The 22,000-nt window shown below is 40.3% G+C and overlaps 1 protein-coding gene across 4 annotated transcripts; it reads left to right on the forward strand.

Annotated features, from left to right (window-relative positions):
* Positions 1 to 424: 424 nt before the first annotated feature.
* On the forward strand, positions 425 to 20,360 carry LOC110967201 (nuclear factor 7, brain-like). Of its 4 annotated transcripts, XR_007945221.1 has the most exons (6): positions 425 to 476; positions 2,657 to 2,984; positions 7,966 to 8,211; positions 8,316 to 8,420; positions 13,639 to 13,741; positions 18,829 to 20,360. XR_007945221.1 is itself a non-coding variant. In XM_051956002.1 (3 exons), exon 3 carries the CDS (start codon positions 3,083 to 3,085, stop codon positions 4,472 to 4,474), a length of 1,392 nt encoding a protein of 463 aa, XP_051811962.1. In that variant the 5' UTR covers positions 425 to 476; positions 2,657 to 2,984; positions 3,068 to 3,082; the 3' UTR covers positions 4,475 to 4,856. The 4 variants fall into 4 exon arrangements, 1 of the variants encoding a protein (XP_051811962.1); XR_007945222.1 differs by lacking the exon at positions 18,829 to 20,360 and having other exon boundaries at positions 13,639 to 18,082; XR_007945223.1 differs by lacking the exons at positions 13,639 to 13,741; positions 18,829 to 20,360 and having other exon boundaries at positions 8,316 to 8,715.
* The last annotated feature ends 1,640 nt before the right edge of the window (positions 20,361 to 22,000 follow it).

The following is a 22,000-nucleotide window of genomic DNA, read 5'->3' on the forward strand; positions in this document are numbered from 1 at the left end:
AGAAAGTCCCATGTAATTAATGAACCAAATGCTCCCTGTTTGACAAATAAAAACCTGGCTTGTTCATTCTGTAGGACAGAGCCCCCTGTAAAGGAGGCAGTGTGAGACGCTGCTGTATCTCTGTGCACGTCTTACCTTTGTTGTTCTGCGGTCAAAAGTGACATTTCAGCTCTAAAAGAAGCTGCTACTTAGCTAGCTAGTTAGTCTGAAATGCACTGTGAAGGTTCTGGTTGTTCATAGAGTTGGGTGTGCACTCTTTTTTTTTTTTTTAACCATATACTATCTTTGGGGTGACTTCCTTCTGGAGCATCAGCTCCAGCATCAGACACACACAGTGAAACAGGAGCTGAGCTCATTCACGTATGATGATGATGATGATGATGATAATAATAATAATAATCACTCCACCCCTATTGACCTGTAGGAGTCAGGGCAGAGGAGCAGAGACAGTGAGAGGGGAGAAATCTACTGGAAAGGTGAGTCTAAAGGATTTTACAGGAGAGAGTCATTTGTGATGCAGACAGTCTTGGATTTTTGTGGAACTTGATATGAATATGAAATATGAAACATTTCAGTCCAGGTGCATCATTTAAGACTTATTTAACTTGAGCTTTTATTTATTAGAGTAATGATTGGAAAGTGGAGATAGCCAAGAGAGAAATATATAAGCCAAATATACGACATAAATAATTTTGCTAGTTTTGGACCTAATATGACTGTTTTCACTGGTTGGACTGAAGAAGACTAAGACCAGGAGCACTGTGGCTCTAGAGGGAACACTCTCCTCTATTATGAACATTAAAATGGCTGGTTTGGAGCCATGCAATAAATGCCCCCCCCCCCCCCCCCCCCCCCCCCCCCCAGAGATCATCAAGGCTTCAAAAAAGCCATAAGGGAGTACAACATGGCTCACAAGAATTCATTTTTCCCTGTTCTTTTCCTGTTCCTGTTTACAGTTGTGCCATTTATTCTGAGTTGACAGTCTTTATTATTTATTTTTGGGCCTCGTTAATAAGTTATTCGTTCATTTAGTCCTGGTTTAGTCCATGTCACCCTGCTCCTGTGAAGTCAGATCTGGTTTAGTCCTGATTTTAGTTCATGTCATCCTGCTCCTGTGGGACAGAGTTTAGTGTCTGATTGTAATTGTGTTCAGTGAATGGATAATTTAAGTTATAAAGATGTTTTGCTTTTTCTTCAGCACTTTTTATTGTTTAGTTGCTGATGTGGTCAAACTGAAGCTGTTGTTCATTAAAATCCTCCAAGACAAATGTTAAAGTGGTTGCTGGAGTTATTTCAGTTCTGCAGATATTTATGGAAAATGCTGAAATGTGTTGAGCTCATCCAGCCACAGAACTTTGATCCATATTTTACATGAAGAACCATTTTCAATACTGTCTGCCCTTGCAGTTTTTTTTTTTGCCTTTTTTTTTTTAGCTCAATGTTGTTTTTTTATTATCCTTCTATAATAAGATTTTAACAAAATGCTCATAAAATACACCAGAATGCAGGAAATAGGATCACTAATTTTCAACATTTTCTGGGGGAGGACCCCCACACCCCCCATCAGCATCCTGCACAAACCAAATCTCACTCTGAGGTCTGGTCACAAGTTGGCAGCTCTGAGTTATTGTGTTGTGAGCAAAAGTCATGGTCACTGTGGTGTAAAACATTTACACAGTAAAGTATCTCTGAGTAAATCTAAATCTTAATGTGGAAAAGCAATTTCTCAGTTTTTGTTAGCTGTAAAATTAAACGTTCGCTCACATCCTGTGCATCTCCTGGAGGCTAAGCCCCCCCCCCCCCGTTCTTAAAACCTGGTGACGCCTCTGACTGAGTCACAGATAAACAGCATCAAAGGACCTACAACAGACAATATAAGAACACAATATAACGCTAGGTTCCAGACAAACAGGGTCATAAAAACACAACATAGACATTAAAATGAATGTGCAAAGCGCCAAGCAGTGAAGCTAAATGTAGAAACACTAAGAGCATGAACAAGTCCTAAAAGATGGGATTTCCTTCGTGTTTAAAAAACGTTTGCAGTTTTCCAGGGGGGTCAGTGGGACAGATTCAGAGTCTGCTGTAGTGAGTTCCAGGCTGAGGGAGCAGAGGAAGAAAAAGCATGTGAGGGGACGATGAAAGTCATGAAGTCCTGGGAACATAGACGATGACTGAAGCGTTTACGTGACATGAAAGAGGACAAATATGTGGGCAGCAGACCAAGGATGGACGAGTAAATGAAGTGATACCAGTGGAGAAGTCTGGGCGTGGACGGTGATGACCAGTTAACCAGAGAGTACAAAGTGCAGTGAAAGGTTTACAGGCCGTTATAAATCTAAGAGCTCCATGATAAGCAGCAGCCAACAGTTTAGAGAGTGGGTTGGCTCATTCTTTCTGTAGTTTATTTACCTCTTTATGAGGTAATATTGCCTTTTTCTAGTAATTCTGGGCTTTAGCTAAAATGAAACACCAAATTTTAGAGCTTTTAACCAGATTTTCAAGAAACAGTCAGCTGCTGTTAGAGCATTTGTACAAATTTATTCCAGTGTCAAATGAAATAAAATGCCTGATGTCATTCTAATCACCTGATCAGGAAGATTTCACATCGTGTTTATTAACCACGTTAACATGCTGAACTTTCTCCATCCTGCAGGTGGACATCAACCCTCCACTCCAGCTCCTGCTAGGTCTCTGTGCTGCCTTCAAGGTCCCGTTAACAGCCGTTAACTTGAAACTTCAGGGCAGTTTAGAGCTCTGTTTACTGATTAAAGTCCCTCCTTCATGCAGAGGTGTTAAAGCTGAACTTAGACCTTTGTAACTACCTGCTGCTGCCTGCTGACGTGTCAAAGCCTGAAACAACCCTTCACACAAACAGGAAGCAGTTTGTGATGCTTCCTGAGTAAAGAGACGATCAGACGGAGCTTCAGCGTCCTCAGACTGAGTCCAGCTACAACTCTGCTGCTTCCAGACAAACACTGAAGGTGAGTCTGAGCACAAACACCACTCAGAGTCACAGCAGCTTCCAGAGAACACAGTGACTCACTGGACTCTGCTGTGTTTCCAGCTTCACTCAGAACAAATGGCTTCCAGATCAGAGGAGGATCTCTGCTGTCCGGTCTGCCAGGAGGTCTTCACAGATCCTGTTGTTCTGTCGTGTAGCCACAGCTTCTGTAGAGAATGTCTGAAGACCTGGTGGAGGCAGAAACCAACACACGACTGTCCAGTTTGTAAGAGAAGATCTTCTAAAGAACATCCACCTGTTAGTTTGTCTTTAAAGAATGTGTGTGAGTCGTTCCGGCAGCAGAGAACTCAGAGATCTTCAGAGTCTTTCTGCAGTTTCCACTCTGAGAAACTCAGACTCTTCTGTCTGGACCATCAGCAGCCAGTGTGTCTCGTCTGCAGAGATTCAGAAAAACACTCCAACCACAGGTTCAGACCCATCGATGAAGCAGCTCCACAACACAGGAAGGACCTTCAGGAAACTCTGGAGCCCTTAAAGGAGAAGCTGAAGGTTTCTGAAGGACTTAAAGTGAAGTTTGATCAAACAGCAGAACACATTAAGGTCCAGGCCCGACACACAGAGAGGCAGATCAAGGAGCAGTTTGAGAAGCTTCACCAGTTTCTGAGAGAGGAAGAGGAGGCCAGGATGGCTGCACTGAGGGAGGAAGAGGAGCAGAAGACTGGGAGGATGAAGGAGAAGATGGAGGCTCTGAGCAGAGAGATAGCAGATCTTTCAGACACAGTCAGAGCCACAGAGGAGCAGCTGAGAGCTGAAGACGTCTCATTCCTGCTAAACTACAAGGCTGCAGTGGAAAGAGTCCAGCGCTGCCTCCTGCTGGAGGATCCACAGCTGCTCTCAGGAGCTCTCATAGACCAGGCCAAACATGTGGGCAACCTGAGCTTCAACATCTGGAACAACATGAAGGACGTGGTCTCCTACACTCCTCTCATTCTGGACCCAAACACTGCAGGTCTAAGACTCATCCTGTCTGAAGATCTGACCAGTGTGAGACGAGGAGATAAACAGAAGCTTCCTGATAATCCAGAGAGGATTACTGGTTCCTGCTTTGTTCTGAGCTCTGAAGGCTTCAACTCAGGGACTCACAGCTGGAATGTGGAGGTTGGAGACAGTAAACACTGGTTACTGGGTGTGTTAGAAGAGTCTGCCCAGAGGAAGGGAAACATACGGTCTGGATCATGGAGAATAGAGTTCTCTAGAGATAAATACTTAGCACGGTCACCTCCAGGTTCCCCCACTGATCTCTCAGTGCAGAAGAAGCTCCAGAGGATCAGAGTGAATCTGGACTTTACCAGAGGAACGCTGTCGTTCTCTGATGCTGACACTAAAACTCTCATCCGCACCTTCAACCACACGTTCACTCAGAAGATGTTTCCCATCTTTCACATTTGTTTGGGTGAAGTAAAGATTCTACCAGAGAAGGTCTCAGTCAGAGTGGAACAGAGTAGATAAAGAAGATGAGAACATTTGTGATGTTCCAGAGCTGAACAAACCACCTGATGGACCTGATCATCAGACTGTTGTTGGATGTGAACGTTGGGTGGAGGAACAGCTGGAGGAGAACATCTGCTGGTAGAAGATCAGCCGCCTTAAAGCCACACATGTTCTCATGTTTGAGTCCAGCTGTTAGAATCATCTGGAAACGTCTTCACAGCAGAGTCAGGCTCATTTCTACCACCTGGAACGTTCCTGGACATCAGGTTTAGATGAAAACTCACTCTGCTGCTCCTGAGAGGATTTTTAGACCTGAAATATGGAAAATATCTCCTGGTTTCTGCTGAACTTCTGCTGCTGTTGATGCTCATTCTGGGTTTGGCTCCAATAAAACATCAGATTTTACGGATTTTAACCACAGTTTGGAGAAACAGTCAGTTTGGCTGCATTTGTACAGATTTCCTGTTTCTTTGTGGTAATTTTGGGACTTTTTGTGGAATTTGGTCTCTTTGTGGTGACTTTCCAGTTATTTTCACTTATTTAGTTTCAGTTTTTCCCAGAACTCAGATGTTTCTCCTCCTAAACATCACGATTCTGCTCAGAAATGATGGAAAGAGTCCATTAATAAGTGACAAATGTGGAGCCACCTCTATGGACTTCAAGGACCACAGCTACACTAAAATAGTCTTACATTTCTCAGAATTTCTCAGAAATGGCTCAAAAAACTGTTGTAAATGACAAAGGTTTCTAGCCTAGCTGTGCTAGACAACCCACAGCAACGAATTTAATTCTCTGCCAGGGTGGGTCTAGTTACCCTCCATAAGGCTCGAGGCTGGATTCTCCTAAAACTGGCCGGACCAATCACCATGAAGTGTAGAGTCAGAAGGCGGGCGTAACGAAGTGACGACAGAGGCGCGACGATTCTGACAGAAACAACCGGAAACAATAAACAGTTATCTTTGGACTCGGCTTTGGCCACAGCCCTTAAAGATTTGAAGCTAAAATTCAACTTGAAAGATAAACAAAGGACGGCACTGAAGTGTTTCATTGAGAAGAAAGACGTATTTGGACTTATGCCGACGGGATATGGCAAATCCTTAATATACCAGTTGGCTCCGCTGGTTGGGAAGCTAATGGGACTTAGCCACAATCCGGTGCTCTGGGAACCACGTCAGCCTATTCGTTGCGCTGATTGGTTGTATACCTACCTAATTGCTGCAGAGGGATTTGATAGACAACCTTTTAGCCCGCCTCCCTCCCTGTCGAGCGGTCCTAGACCCTAGTGCCGTCAGAAACATGGGTCTAGCGTGGCTAGGCTAAAAGGTTTCCAGAATTACACCAAATTGTCCCAAGTTTATTCAAATTTGTCCAGAAAGTGACATTAGGAGGCTCATGTGTGACTTTATGAGGAATGTGGCTTTATATCGCAGGAGCTTATTTTTATGTATTTTTATCTTCTATTTACTTTTTCTTTTACTGTAAAGCACTTTGTCATTTTTATCTGTGAAAGGTGCTATATAAATAAACTTTACTTACGGGTCATTCCATTTCAACCAGTGGTCTCCACCTGACCCTCTCAGATTTTGCTAAGTTTTTACATACATTTAGTACATTATATTTAATGTGAAAATCCCAAATTTGAATGCTTTATTGTCATTAGTTTCAAAGTTATGGCCATTTGAAGTAGGTAGGGGGTACCCTATTATTGCAGCCAAAATTAAGACTTGAAATTTTCGACCGTTTTCAGACTTCTATAACTTCTGAACAACAAAAGATAGAGATCTGACATTTTCAGAATCATTTCACAGTGACCTATAGTCCTCAGAAATGTGAAAATATTTACTTTATATTTATAATTGCATGTTACAGAGAATGACAAAGTTGCGATTTTATCCATCACGAACTTCTAAACTGCTACATTTGGCCACCCATTACACACAAACTAATCCTCATATCCATTAGAGATTTTATGTGGTATAATGTGGCTATCTGAGGATTGGATCTGTATAAAATGAAAGTGCTATGGGATGTAATGCATGAAATATGAACAGCTACAAATCACAAATATCTGTCCCACCTTCGGATTCAAAGGTCAGTATCAGCATGTGGGATAGGTGGAATCAAAAAATAAAAGACATCATGTGAAATTACAGGAATCTCCCTAAATTTTGACACCAAGCACAACTTGCTTCTATAAACCCTTCTATGTTTGATGTATGTATGTTTAATGTATTTTAATTAATGAATCCAAAGGTGGGAAGTTTTGTTAAAATTGGTTGATTTCATACAGAATGACCCTTACTTAATTTTGGCTCTTTTGGGGAAATTTTGCAAGTTTTTTGTGCCAAATTTGAGTTTTTGTCACAATTTTACCTGTTTTGCTGTAATTTTGATCCTTTTTGTGATATTTTGAGTGTTTTTCTGGCACATTTGAATTTAAGGGTAGCTTTGAGTCTTTTGGGGTGATTTTGGCCATTTTTTAATTATTGTAGTGTCAGTTTTTATCAGAACTCAGATGTTTATCTCCTCCTAAATGTCATGGTTCTGTCTGCTGGACTGATGAAGTTCTGAAAAAGTCCATTAAAAAGTAATAAATGTGGACTCACCTCTCTCTGATCATTGATGAAGTTGCTGGAGATGGAGAACCAGATGTTCTTGGGGCCGATTTTGCTTCTTGTAGTGGAGATTTTATGTCTTTTTGTGCTGATTTTAGGTCTTTTTCTTGTAATTTTGCATCTTTCTGTGCTGATTTTGCATCTTTTGGGGTGATTTTGTCTCTTTGTGGTACATTTTGCATCTTTCTGTGGAGATTTTGTGTCTTTTTCTGGTGTATTTTGTGTTTATTTGCCATTTTGTCTCTTTTTGTGGTTATTTTTGCATCTTTCTGTGGAGATTTTGTGTATTTCTTTAGTATTTTCATCTATTTTTGTGTTGATTTTGGAACTTTTGGGGTTATTATTTCCTGCTGGGGCCTACAATGCTGGGTCATCATTGAAAATGAGAAATTGTTCTCAGCTGATCTTACCTGCTAAAATAAAGAGTTAAGAAAACTGTGTCTTTCTGTGGTGATGTTCCATTTTTTTGTACTGATTTTAGGATCATTTGGCGTCACCCTTAACCTGTTTGTGGTAATTTTGCATCTTTCACTGGAAGTTTTGTCTCTTTGTGTGCTATATTTACCTCTTTATGCGGTGATTTTGTGTCTTTCTGTGGTATATTCACTCATTTTTGTGGTGATTTGGATCATTTGGTGTCATCCTGCACACTGTTTGTGGGGATTTTGTCTCTGTCATCCTAACAACGTGTGGAGGGAAGATCTCTGATGGTTCTGGATATTTAGGACAACAAGGACGATAGAAGGGCTCAGATAACAGATATTTATTCTCTGACAGATATTTAAACTAACAGGATATTTATTCTCTGACAGATATTTAAACTAACAGATATTTATTCTCTAACATATTTAAACTATCAGATATTTAACTGTGGTCTAAACTGTGATCTTCCAGGGACTAAGCTGCAGGTTGTATTGGACGGAGGCCTGAACACAAACATCTTCTGGTCTGTTGAGGTAAACTGTTGAGAGAGAAGCAGCTGTTTGGACGAACAGGAAGCAGCACAAAGGCTTTAAATGAGACGCTTCGGCTTCCAGTGACCTTCATCCCGACACGCTGAGACGCCTCACACCTCCACATCCTCCAGGAGGCCGTCAGACTACCGGCCATCACTTCCACCTCCAAGCTTCTACCTGCAAGGTCAGTGAGAGCTCCGTCTGTCCTCCCCGTTAAATATTCATGAAGCAGCAGCAGTTTAAGGCGATGCCAGAGAACGTTATCGCCTCCATGTTAACGACCATCAGGTGACAACAGACGAGTTCCTCTGAGGCCTGAAGACCGTCCTGAAGCTGGGAGGAGCTCCGTCTGAGAACATCTCCAGGAGGAAACTCTGGAAGCAGCACCTTCAAGTCAGTTTAATTCACCACCGTCTCATTTATAACAACAATAATAAGACTTTATTTATATAGAAAACCGATACGACCAAGACATGATTCAGAGCAGTCACATAAAATAGTGAAAATAAGTGAAATGAATAATTATCTAGATTAGCGCTCATTTCAAACAAAACATTAAGAACTCTTTTCTCTTTTTGTGCTGATTTTACATATTTTTATGTTTGTTTGTTTTCTGTCTGTTTGAGATAATTTTGTCTTTTTGAGGTAATTTTGTCTTTTTGAGGTAATTTTGTCTTTTTGAGGTAATTTTTTGTCTGTTTGAGGTAATTTTGTCTCTTTTTGAGGTAATTTTTTGTCTGTTTCAGGTAATTTTGAATCTTTCAGTGTTAATTTTTTTGTCTTTTGAGGTAATTTTGCCTCCTTTGTGATTGTTTTCCATTTGTGTGTGTTGACTTTGAGTCTTTGTGGTAATTTTGATCTTTCAGTGAACGTTTTGCGTCTCTTTGTGGTATATTTACCTCTTTTGTGGTGATGTTGAAATAATGTGGTTCTTTCTGTCTTCTTCATGTCTGCAGGGCTGATGTGTTTCCTGACATGTTTTTCTCTCTTAAAAGGATTTTTCTGTAATAAGAGGACAGAGAAAAACACTTTCAGGGCAATTTTTCTGTGATTTTTCTGCAGCTCACACAAATAAAACTGACAGAGCTTCAGTTTGAGTAAAAGAAGCGGTGAACAAACACAAAGTGGAGAAAGACGCTGGATGCTGAAAGGACAAAGTTTTAGAGCAGAGTTCAGGTCAGAGAAGAACTGAAAAGTAATTCAGCTCTGAGAGAAACTGCAGGATAAAGAGTCTGTGGATTTAAGCTGACATAATAATGAGAATTAACTCCATATTTAGTGGAAATTAAACTCAGATTTCTGTCTTCATTGATTTAAAGCCTAAATCTAAGTTGAGATAATTTCTGTAACTTTCTGTAACTCAATAAAGTTTGTTGGTTGAACATAATTTCATCAGAAGTTGTCAAAATGAAAATAAAATAATTCCAAAGACCAGTTAATTAAATTCATTTTTAAATCAATGTAAAAAGTAAAATCGGATTAATAAATTACTTTGATGACTTTATATTTTGTCAAATTTAAACTCAAATTTCAGGATTTATTTATTTAAAACTAAATTTAGGTAACTTGTAATAATAATAATACCTTTTTTAAAAAAAAAAAGCTAATTCCTGTAACCTCGAGCCGGGTTCTGCTCGAGGTTTCTTCCCTGTTAAAAGGGTGTTTTCCTGCCACTGTCTCCTTTGGGCTGCTCTGGGGGTCAGGCATTTGGGTTCTGTAAAGCGTCTTGAGACGATTTGACTGTAATTGACGCTATATAAATAAAATTGAATTGAATTGAATTGTAACTCAGCTGAAATAGTTTGTTGAACATAATTTCATCAGAAATTGTCTGAACTAAAATAAAATAATTCCAAAGATCAGTTAATTAAATGCTTGGTTCTTAACAATCAAACTAAATAAAAAGGAAAATAGTTGATTTATTTGCATTATTGTGTTCAATTCAAGCTGAGACAGCGTGTAAAGAAAAACCTAATTCCTGTTGAACATAATGTCATTCATTCAATTAAATGCATGATTTTTAAAGCATTAAAATAAATTTTTTTAAAAATACTCTGATTTACTAAGTTTCTTTGATGGTTGAGTTAAATGGTTTATAGAGCCGGGTTCTGCTCCAGGTTTCTTCCCTGTTAAAGGGTGTTTTCCTGCCACTGTCGCCTTTGGGCTTGCTCTGGGGGTCAGGCATATGGGTTCTGTAAAGCGTCTTCAGACAATTTGACTGTAATTGACGCTATATAAATAAAATTGAATTGAATTGAAAATTGAATTAAAATAATGACGTTGCATCAACTTAATATTCAGAACTCAATAAAGCTCGCTGGTGGAACATCATTTTATTAAGTTGACTGAACTCAGCTGAAGTAAGTAAGGAAACCTGTTTCAGTTCCTTAATTAAATGCCTGGCTGCATGATTTAACTTTTTCTTTGGTTCACCAACATTTAAAAATCATTTTGGTCCACTCAGACGTTCTTCTGTCATTTTTATCTTTTTCATGTTTTTCTTTACTCCGTAGCTTTGAAGAAATTAATTAGTCCAATTACAGATGTTTTATTAATGAACTTTTCTGTTAATGTTTGAATGTTTAAAGGAACATGACTCAGATTTCAGTTCATCTCCAGCTGATCTGTTGGATTAAACTTCATCATTTCTGTAGCTGGAGTCTAAATCTGACTTCTCTGTTTACTGGTCGGATCATGTTTGGAAAAATTGGAATTTATTTGTAGAAAACACAACGCTGACGTTAAAAAGTCAGATTTAATCAGATCATCCACATGTGTTCAGTGGATAAAAACAAGGTGAAGAAAAACGTTTTCAAGCTAATTTCATGAAGTTATCTCTGTTTAAATTAGACGCAATCATTTTTTTGTCATGAAAGTTTTGATGAACTTTTTAATGTATTACAAATGAAAAAATAAAGGGAGAAGAAACAAAACAGAACAAAAGCAGAGAATACTGGAAACGCTACAGGATAAAAGGATAAAAGGATAAAAGATATATAAACTGACTGGGCATCCAATCAGAGAGAAAACAATCAATGGAAAAAGTGTTTTTATGCAGCTAATTATTAAAGAAGTAAAACTATTTTATCTGCAGATGAACATTTAGTTCCTTTAACTCAACAGTTTGTTGGTTGAACATAATTTTATGAGAATTTGTCTGAAGCTGGATGTAAATTTAAGTGTTGTTGATAAAAACACACCTTTCCATCATTTAAATGTTCAGATAATCTGATCACAGCAGGTTTGCTGCTTTTATCTCCACATTTTCTACTGAAAACTCCCAAAACTTTCTGTTCATGTGAGGCCTTCAGAAGCTAAAAATACGCTAATATCGGCTGCAGACTGTTCATCAGTTTCATCTGAGCAGGAATATAAAGAAGCTCCATCTGATGTATTCCTGAGCTGCTGCCGTCTTATCAATCCCCTGATATCCTGCAGCTTTATTACACAGCTGAGTCTATGTGGAAGGAGTGGAGGCAATAAAAGGCTTTATTTACCTCCAGCTCAAACTTCTACAGTATCAGAGGCAGCAGCAGCAGCACGTCCTCACATCCTCTCCTGTTTATTAAAACGTCGTTATTGCAGCAGGTTTCTGAGAGGATCTCGTCCCTGGAGATGCTAATGGAGGGACAGAGGCTGGAAATGAAGTCCTGCCTTCCACCGCTTCAGAAATAGAAGCTGCTCCGTTTGTTTCTTCTGGTTCATCAGAGAACCTCAGTCCTGGGACTAAAGGATTCTGTTTTCTAGCTCCGCTGTCTCTTTTTGTAGCTTCTTTCAGAGCTCTGATGCTCTCAGACGGTCCAGAATGATTTAAAGTGTCCTCAGAGACTACAGATTAGTTCAAAATTAATTAACATTTGGCCAAAATTGTGAAATAGTGGAAAATTGGTCTAAAATTTAAAAATGGTTGTATTTATATAGCGCTTTTATCCAAAGCGCTTTACATGATGATACATCACATTTACCCATTCACACACTGATGGTGGAAGCTGCCATGCAAGGCGCTAACCACAACCCATCAGGAGCAATTAGGGGTTAGGGGTCTTACTCAGGGACACCTCAACATGAGGTCAACGGGCCGAGGATCGAACCGGCAACCTTCCAGTTACAAGACGGCCACTCTACCCACTGAGCCATGCCGCCTCCTGACTACAAGAGTGAACAGAGTCTGTGTGCACTGACACTGGTCCAGAATGGCTTAAAATATCCAGAATGACTCAAAAGTTGTTCAAAATGAGTTTAACATTTGTCCAGGTGACCAAAAACTGTCTGTAAGAGTGAACACAAGAGTGTTCATGCACTCTGACTCATCCAGAATGACTCAGAACTAGTTGGGAATGAAGTAAAATGTGTCCAAAAGAATTTTAAAAATGAGTGCAATGACTAAATGTGGTGGTAATGGGGTAATTATTACAGGTTATGGTGCCTGTTTTACTCTGGCTGCATGCTGTTGTTTGATTGGTTGATTGGTTGTGTGTGTCTGGGTGGGAGCAGCAGATTGGTTGTGTATATATGTCTGTGTTGTATTAAATCCGGCTTCTCTTTAGTTAATTTGGCCAAAAAGAGAAACCTTCTCTGGGTCTCATTTTATTTTGATAGTAGTTTCCTTTAGCTTTAAGAACCAGAGCACCCACCGTTCTCGGGGTGATCACCTCAGTGAGTGGCTGCATTCGGGTGGTACAGTTACAAAAACCGTCTGCAGGAGTGAACACAGCAGTCCTCATGGCCTCAAACTTGCACAAAATGACCTGAAAATTGACCACAATGTGCTTTAGATGCATTAATGTTCATTTCTGACATCACATTCAAATCATCACTGTTCTGCAGAATCCGTCTTTCTAAAAGATGAACTGAAATATAAAATAAATATTCCTTCTGCTTGTTTCTGCTGCAGGACATAAAACTGTTCTAAGCTGTAACCGACCATCAGCTCTGAAGCTGCTGATGGGACGTTTTACTGCAGATTCACTCAGTCGCTTTGAATAAAGCCTGAGATGATCCGCAGGAAACCGATCCGTGCAAAGAAGCAGCACGTTTTACAGCAAAGTCATTCACAAAGATCAGCATAAAACGATGAGTCAGTGTAGAAACACTCCAGAAAAAGAGTTCCATAATATCAGAGGCAATGTGACATAAAAACTCCTCATTCCACTGCTAATGTGGAGCTATGGGACAAAAGGAGCTGAAAAATGTCCAAATAGAACTAAAGGTTGTCCTCAATGACACAAAGCCAATTAAAATTAGTCCAAAATGACAAAATGTGCCCAAACTGAGTTAAAACTTAGTCCAAGATAACTCAAGAACTGTCTGCAAGACAGGTTTTAGAAAATAACTTGAAAATGTGACGAAAAACAATCAAAATGCATCCAAGTGAACTTAAAAATTGTCTAGAATGACAAAAACACGTCCAAGATAAATTTTTGTTCAAATTGAGCTGACAATTCATCCAAAGTAGTTATAGGAGTGAAAGCAGGAGTCTTTATGCACTCTGACTGCTCAGAATGACTTAAGAATGTGTCCAGAATGACTCAGAACTGTCACTTTAAACTCTTCAATCCGGCAACGTCTCGCTATAAAACACATGAAGCTTCTCCGTCTTCATCATTTCCAGGTAAAGTCGTCCTGAAACGTCTCAGCACTTTAAAACACTCTGCAGCTTCTTCACGGCCCACTGGACTGAAGGTCGACGGATCGGAGACGTCTGACAGCCGGAGGTGATGTTTACCGCCAGGTCACCACTTTATTCCTTTAACGGGATTTATGACAGCAGACAGACGCTTCTGTGGGTTTGACTGTTCCTGTACGGCTGTTCCTGTAAGACTGTTCCTGTACAGCTGTTTGGTTACGACTGTTCCTGTACGGCTGTTCCTGTACGGCTGTTCCTGTACGGCTGTTCCTGTACGGCTGTTCCTGTACGGCTGTTCCTGTACGACTGTTCCTGTACAGCTGTTTGGTTACGACTGTTCCTGTACAGCTGTTCGTGTACGGCTGTTCGTGTACGGCTGTTCCTGTACGGCTGTTCCTGTACGGCTGTTCCTGTACGGCTGTTCCTGTACGGCTGTTCCTGTACGACTGTTCCTGTACAGCTGTTTGGTTACGACTGTTCCTGTACGGCTGTTCTTGTACGACTGTTCGTGTACGGCTGTTCCTGTACGACTGTTCCTGTACGGCTGTTCGTGTACGGCTGTTCCTGTACAGCTGTTCCTGTACGGCTGTTCCTGTACGGCTGTTCCTGTAAGACTGTTCCTGTACGGCTGTTCCTGTAAGACTGTTCCTGTACGGCTGTTCCTGTACGGCTGTTCCTGTAAGACTGTTCCTGTACGACTGTTCGTGTACGGCTGTTCCTGTACGACTGTTCCTGTACGGCTGTTCGTGTACGGCTGTTCCTGTAAGACTGTTCCTGTACGGCTGTTCCTGTAAGACTGTTCCTGTACAGCTGTTTGGTTACGACTGTTCCTGTACGGCTGTTCCTGTACGACTGTTCCTGTACAGCTGTTCGTGTACGGCTGTTCGTGTACGGCTGTTCCTGTACGGCTGTTCCTGTACGGCTGTTCCTGTACGGCTGTTCCTGTACGACTGTTCCTGTACAGCTGTTTGGTTACGACTGTTCCTGTACAGCTGTTCGTGTACGGCTGTTCGTGTACGGCTGTTCCTGTACGGCTGTTCCTGTACGGCTGTTCCTGTACGGCTGTTCCTGTACGGCTGTTCCTGTACGACTGTTCCTGTACAGCTGTTTGGTTACGACTGTTCCTGTACGGCTGTTCTTGTACGACTGTTCGTGTACGGCTGTTCCTGTACGACTGTTCCTGTACGGCTGTTCGTGTACGGCTGTTCCTGTACGGCTGTTCCTGTACGGCTGTTCCTGTACGGCTGTTCCTGTAAGACTGTTCCTGTACGGCTGTTCCTGTAAGACTGTTCCTGTACGGCTGTTCCTGTACGGCTGTTCCTGTAAGACTGTTCCTGTACGACTGTTCCTGTACGGCTGTTCGTGTACGGCTGTTCCTGTAAGACTGTTCCTGTACGGCTGTTCCTGTAAGACTGTTCCTGTACGGCTGTTCCTGTACGGCTGTTATCAGCTCAGGGTCCAGACATGTTAAAGGTCTCATCTGGTGGAAACCTGTGGTGTTTTCTGTGAAACGACTAGTTTTCCTCCCAGCTTTAAAACTCTTCGTACCTAACTACGACTCAACTGACTGGAATTTAACCAGAATGACTAAAATGAGTTGAGTTTGTTCATAATGACTCAAAGCTAGTCCAGAATAACTGAAATGACTTAAATTTAGTCCAAAATGACCCGAAACTTCAGAATGACAACATCTTGTCCAAACAAAAGGTTTTCATTCCGTTCATTCATTTCCAAAGTGAAAAGTGTCCAAAATGTTTTAAATTACCCAGAATGACCAGAACTAGCTGAAAATTAATTCAAATGTGTGAAAAATTACAAAAATGGGTCCAAAATGTGTCTCCAATGACTCAAAACCTGTCCAATGCTCAAAATTTGTCCACATGGCTCAAAATGTGTCCAAAATAATTGAAATGTGTCTAAAATGGCTCAATTTCTCCAAACTGAGTTGTAAACTGGCTGCATGAGTGAACACAGGAGTCCTCATGCGTTTAAACGTGCCCAAAATGACTTAAATTGTCCACAGTTAATCAAAATGTGTCCAAAATGAGTTAAAATGTGTCCGCAATGACCGAAAACTTGTCCAAAACTGCAAAAAAATCAAGAATGGCAAAAAATTTGTCCAAATTGACTTGAAAAGGAGTCCAAAATGACTTTAGTCGTTCAGTGAAATGTTTTCCTCCCTGCTGTCAGTCACCCACACAGTCTTCTTCCTGAAGGGGGCGGGGCCAGCAGCAGCTACAGGAAACAGAAAACCAGGAAATCAAACATCTTTGGTGTGTTTTCAGCCCAAAAGTATGTAAAGAAAATGTTCCTGTGGTTTTATGGACGACTTTAGCCTCTTTCAGGTGATTGTTTCTGTTTTTCAGCCCTCATTAACCTCATTTTCAGCCTCACAGGATAAAAAACACTAATATCTACCATAAAACAGCTGCTAACGTTAGCGGCTAGCTGTTCATCAGAGATGCTGCTTTTATTCATCAGGAGGATGTTGGCTCTGAGCTTCCTGCTGCCTTTAGGTTCAAAGATCTGACTGTGAATCAGATTAAATCTGCCCTCATTTTATTATTTCTGTCTCTAGTTTTAACAGCAAACGAATAAAACGCTGCTAAATGTCAGATAGTCTGGGTTTCATTTAACCTGTTTACTAAAATAAATTTTGCTTGTGATGTTTAAACATGAAGTGATCGTTTGTGAAGCAAAGTCTGGATCGTTTTTGAACATTTGAATCTCATATAATTAGAATGTGGTGGGAAAAGTGCAATATTTCTCATGAGGCAAGTGAAAATTATTTATATTCTTGGCTAATTACACACAAACTGAAATACCTCCAGCCTTTATTTGTTGCAGCTTTGATTCAGTCAAAATAAGGTTTAAATATTTCGGTTTATGCGTAATGAGGCTAGAAGATGTTAATGCACAAAAATGAGCTGTGGATTATCCAGAGTCACCAGAACTTTATGAAGAACTCCCACAGTGAAATGTTTTTCCTCTTATTCTAATAAAATGAGATGCTGCTGTAGCTTCAGATGACTGTCTGTGCAGCTGCTGGCTTAAAAACATTCACTTTCACTGCACTGACAGACGTCTGAAGGCCTCAAGGGCAAATAAACCCAAATTTATTGCATGAATAACCTTAACTGGGTGGAAAATTTTGCATTTTTGCACTTCAGGTTCGCGAATCGAAACCTTTAACAGGAGCTGATTATTAAAATTCCTCCTGACATTCTCCCACTCCAGACTCAGATCAACTATTAGAAGCTGAGACTGAATCGATGAAGTCCAGCAGCTCCTTCTGTCATGCAGGCAGATTTATTGACTGAAGACGTGTAGCATGAAGCTGCTGACTCTTTAAAGTTTTCCAGCAGCAGAACTGTTGTCGTCTCTGTTTGTCTGCGCTCTGATCTCTCTGTGGCTGTTTAATGAAAAGCCTCTGATGTTCCTCGCTGCCACAGATTCAATGTACTCCAATTAAATGGAATTAGACGCCGGCTTATGTGCTGCTTTATTACGCCTCGCTTCTCGTTTGCACTGGCTGCCTCCGATCTGAATAGAAATGAAACGCAGCTCGTCTCTGAAGGCAAAGTCAGACTAAAGCGATGTTTAAACCGGTCGACTTTTTATTTTCTGTTAATTAAATCGGTGCTGCGACATGATGCAGTATAAATAGCACACTGCTTTAAAGGACATGCTGGATGCCATGTGGACACATTTCAAGCTTTTCAGTGATATCAGGCTGAGTGATCCACCACTATTACACTGTAAAAGACATTAGATTGACAAAAAAAATGACGGAATGCTGTAATGTTGGTGTCTAAATTGTCCAAAATGACTTTAAAACTGGCTGCACGTGTGAAGACAAGAATCATTATGCACTCAAACCTGCTGAAACTTCTCCAGGATGTCTCAGAATTTCCTCAAACTGTCCAAAATGATTTGAATATCTGCTGCAAGAGTGAACACAGGAGTCTTCATCTCTGTAACTGGTCTAAAATTACCTGAAAACTGTCCACAATTAATCAATACTAAGTCAAAATTAATTAAAAGTTGTCCAAAATCAAAAAAAGTGTCCAAAATTTATTTTAACATTTGTCTGCAATGGCCCAAACCGGACCAAAATAATTGAAATGTGTCTAAAATGGCTCAAAATTTTTCCAAATTAAGTTGAAAACTGGCTGCAAGAGTGAACACAAGCATCTTTGTGCACTGAAAATTGTCCACAATTAATCAAAACTAGCTCAAAATTAATTACAATTTGTCCAAAATCACAAAAAGTGTCCAAAATGAGTTAAAAATGTGTCCAAAATTGCTAAAAAAAAATGTGTCCAGAATGCCAAACAATTGTCCAAGTTGAGTTGAAAATGAGTCTGAGCGTCTTCATGGTCTCAAACCTGTTTAAAACTATTTGGAAATTGTCCTGAATGACTCAAAAGTGGTTCAAAAATAACCGAAAATTGACCACAATGGCTCAAAATCTGTCCAAATTAAGTTGAAAGGTGGCTGCAAGAGTGAACACGAGTCTTCATGCACTCAAACTGATTCAACATAACTGCAAAGTTTACGCTGAATTACTGAAATGTGTTCAGATTGATAAAAATGTGTCTAAAATCAGTTGAGAAATTTATCAACAGTGACTCAAAAGTTGTCAAAAATGAATGAAGTGTCTGAAATGACTTAAACTGGCTTCATGAGTGAACACACGAGTCTTCATACTTGTCCGACCTTTATTACTGAAAATGTGTTCAGATTGATTAAAACGAGTTGAAAATTTGTCAACGACTAAAAACTTGTCAAAAATTACTGAAAGTTGTTCCAGAAGGACAAAAACACATTCAAATGGTCCAAAATGAGACTGAAATGACACCTTTTACATGTTTTTACTCATTCAGTGAAATGGTTTCCTCCCTGCTGTCAATCAGCCACACAGAGAGTCTTCTTCCTGAAGGGGGCGGGGCCAGCAGCAGCTACAGGAAACAGAAAACCAGGAAACCAAACATCTTTGACGTGTTTTTAGCTAAGATGTTTGGTGTTTTGACTTTAAATAATTTGGTGAAAGAGGTTTGATGTGGGAACTTTAGAGCTGCAGTATTCTGTATTAAGCATATTAAATTCTTATTGACAATCTAGAAGTAAATATTGATTCATGAACAGCAATTGTTGGTTTGTGTTTGTGTGCAGGAGGAGGAACATGTGCAGCAGCTCCTCTAATCACATCACGTCTAATAAAAAGAGGAGCTGGAAATGAAGACAGATGGACTCCTAGACTGATTCTGCTGCTGTGAGCCCAGGAAGGAAAAGAAGGAAAAGGACAGGAAGGAAAAGAAGGACAGGAAGGATAGGTGTTCCTCCGTCCAGCATCCACCAATCACAGCTAACCTCATCTCTGCTCTGTCCACAAACACAAACTCACACCTGGACGACAACTTGAGGATGTTGGAGCGTCTCTGGAAAGTTTTAGAGACCAACGTGGAGTTGAAACATCCGGACTGTAGATCTTAGATGTGAACGTCTCATTACCTCCACCAAGGAGGTTATGTGACACCCGGCGTCTGTCTGTCTGTCTGTTAGCAAGATAACTCAAACACGCCTGGGCAGATTCACATGAAATTTTGAGGGGATGTAGACTATGGTAAGAGGAAGAGCTGATTTAATTTGGTGGAAATCCAGAAAGGATCCTGGATTCTGGATCACTTTGAATTTTTTAGTATGCTTTAGTATGTGGTCCAGAATATGACAAAAACATCATAGGTTAGTATGTCGTCCAACAAGTTGGAGCAAGGTGTCCAGATAGCTCAGCTGGTTAAGAAGGTGATTCATAAACAGAACTGTGTCAGAGACGCAGGTTGGATTCCAGCTGATCCTTTACTGCATGGGTTTCCTGTTTTCCTCTCTGTCCTTGGCAGAGGTTTGAACTCTGAGTGCTTTTCTAGTTGAGTCTTTAACTCAGCCTGAAGTAATAAAACAAACCAAACATGTGAGTTCCTGCTCCTGAAAATTCCTCCGAGCTGCTCCAAAAAAGAAACTCAATAAGAAAGTGTCAGCTCGGCTCTGCGTTTGTTTTCTCAGTTTGAGGCCGAGCACAAAGTGTTCCTCTGAAAACACCGAGCCAAGAACCAGCTTTGACTTCTCACTGCTTCATTTCCCTTTTTGCTTCCTTATTTTCTTGCACAAATATTCTCCAAGTCCCTGCTCTGGTTGTTGGTTTAACCTCTGAAAAAACATCTCTGTGCATCAAATTAGAAGTTTGTTTTCATGTCCGGCCTGAAAAAGCAAAGATGTCCACAGGTCCTGTCCTTTTCTGCCCTCAGAGCAGCTTAAACTCACATATTAATGTAAAATATCATCTGTGCATGAAGCATAACTAGAAAGAAACAGTGAAATCAACAGACAGCAGCTGCAGGTTCAACTGTTCAGCTGCAATAACTGTTATTTCCAGCATCAGGTAGAATTTGTGTCTGAAAGCTGCACTACAGAACTGTTGTTCCATTTTTATGTGAAATTTACACTAAAATTTGTCACTTTTGCAAACAAATTGAACAGAAAGCACAGACGACCTGAGAGAAAAATACTGGTTTGGTTGATTCAACTTCTAAAAATATCCTTTCTGTCCAATAAATGTTTATATTTAGAAATGCAAAATGACTCCATCCAGCTCCAAGGATGACGAGAAAACACCACAAACTGGACATTAAAACTAACAAAGACACTGAAATGGCTTTAGAGAGTAAACTTTCTGCCAAAAAGGAAGTATCTCAATTTCTTTTGCATCTTTTGTTGTTCTAAGCGCTGCACCGACCTCATGGTTCACTTCGTATGACGTGTTTCAAGCATCCGTGCACAGAATGTGGACACACATAATATATTGGTACATTTTGAAATTAAGTCAACATGAAGCAGCTTGGAACTCTGAACATTTACCACCAACATCTAGACCTCTATGAACATCTAGACCTCTATGAACATCTAGACTTCTATGAACACCTAGACCTCTATGAACATCTAGACATCTATGAACATCTAGACCTCTATGAACATCTAGACCTCTATGAACATTTAGACTTCTATGAACACCTAGACCTCTATGAACATCTAGACCTCTATGAACACCTAGACCTCTATGAACATCTAGACATCTATGAACATCTAGACCTCTATGAACACCTAGACCTCTAAGAACATTTAGACTTCTATGAACACCTAGACCTCTATGAACATCTAGACCTCTATGAACACCTAGACCTCTATGAACATTTAGACGGCTATGAAGATCTAGACCTTTATGAACATCAAGACTTCTATGAACACCTAGATCTCTATGAACACCTAGACCTCTATGAACATCTAGACCTCTATAAACATCTAGACCTCTATGAACACCTAGACCTCTATGAACATCTAGACCTCTATGAACACCTAGACCTCTATGAGCACCTAGACCTCTATGAACATCTAGACTTCTATGAACACCTAGACCTCTATGAACATCTAGACATCTATGAACATCTTGACTTCTATGAACATCGAGACCTCTATGAACATCTAGACCTCTATGAACATTTAGACTTCTATGAACACCTAGACCTCTATGAACATCTAGACCTCTATGAACACCTAGACCTCTATGAACATCTAGACATCTATGAACATCTAGACATCTATGAACATCTAGACCTCTATGAACACCTAGACCTCTAAGAACATTTAGACTTCTATGAACACCTAGACCTCTATGAACACCTAGACCTCTATAAACATCTAGACCTCTATGAACACCTAGACCTCTATGAACATCTAGACCTCTATGAACACCTAGACCTCTATAAACATCTAGACCTCTATGAACACCTAGACCTCTATGAACACCTAGACCTCTATGAACATCTGGACTTCTATGAACACCTCGACTTCTATGAACACCTCGACTTCTATGAACACCTAGACCTCTATTAACACCTAGACCTCTATGAACATCTAGACCTCTATAAACATCTAGACCTCTATGAACACCTAGACCTCTATGAACATCTAGACCTCTATGAACACCTAGACCTCTATGAGCACCTAGACCTCTATGAACATCTAGACTTCTATGAACACCTAGACCTCTATGAACATCTAGACCTCTATGAACATCTAGACTTCTATGAACATCGAGACCTCTATGAACATCTAGACCTCTATGAACATCTAGACCTCTATGAACACCTAGACCTCTATGAGCACCTAGACCTCTATGAACATCTAGACTTCTATGAACACCTAGACCTCTATGAACATCTAGACTTCTATGAACACCTAGACTTCTATGAACACCTAGACCTCTATGAACATCTAGACCTCTATAAACATC

This window comes from Acanthochromis polyacanthus, chromosome 11 (genome assembly GCF_021347895.1).
Source record: "Acanthochromis polyacanthus isolate Apoly-LR-REF ecotype Palm Island chromosome 11, KAUST_Apoly_ChrSc, whole genome shotgun sequence".
Lineage (NCBI taxonomy): Eukaryota > Metazoa > Chordata > Actinopteri > Pomacentridae > Acanthochromis > Acanthochromis polyacanthus.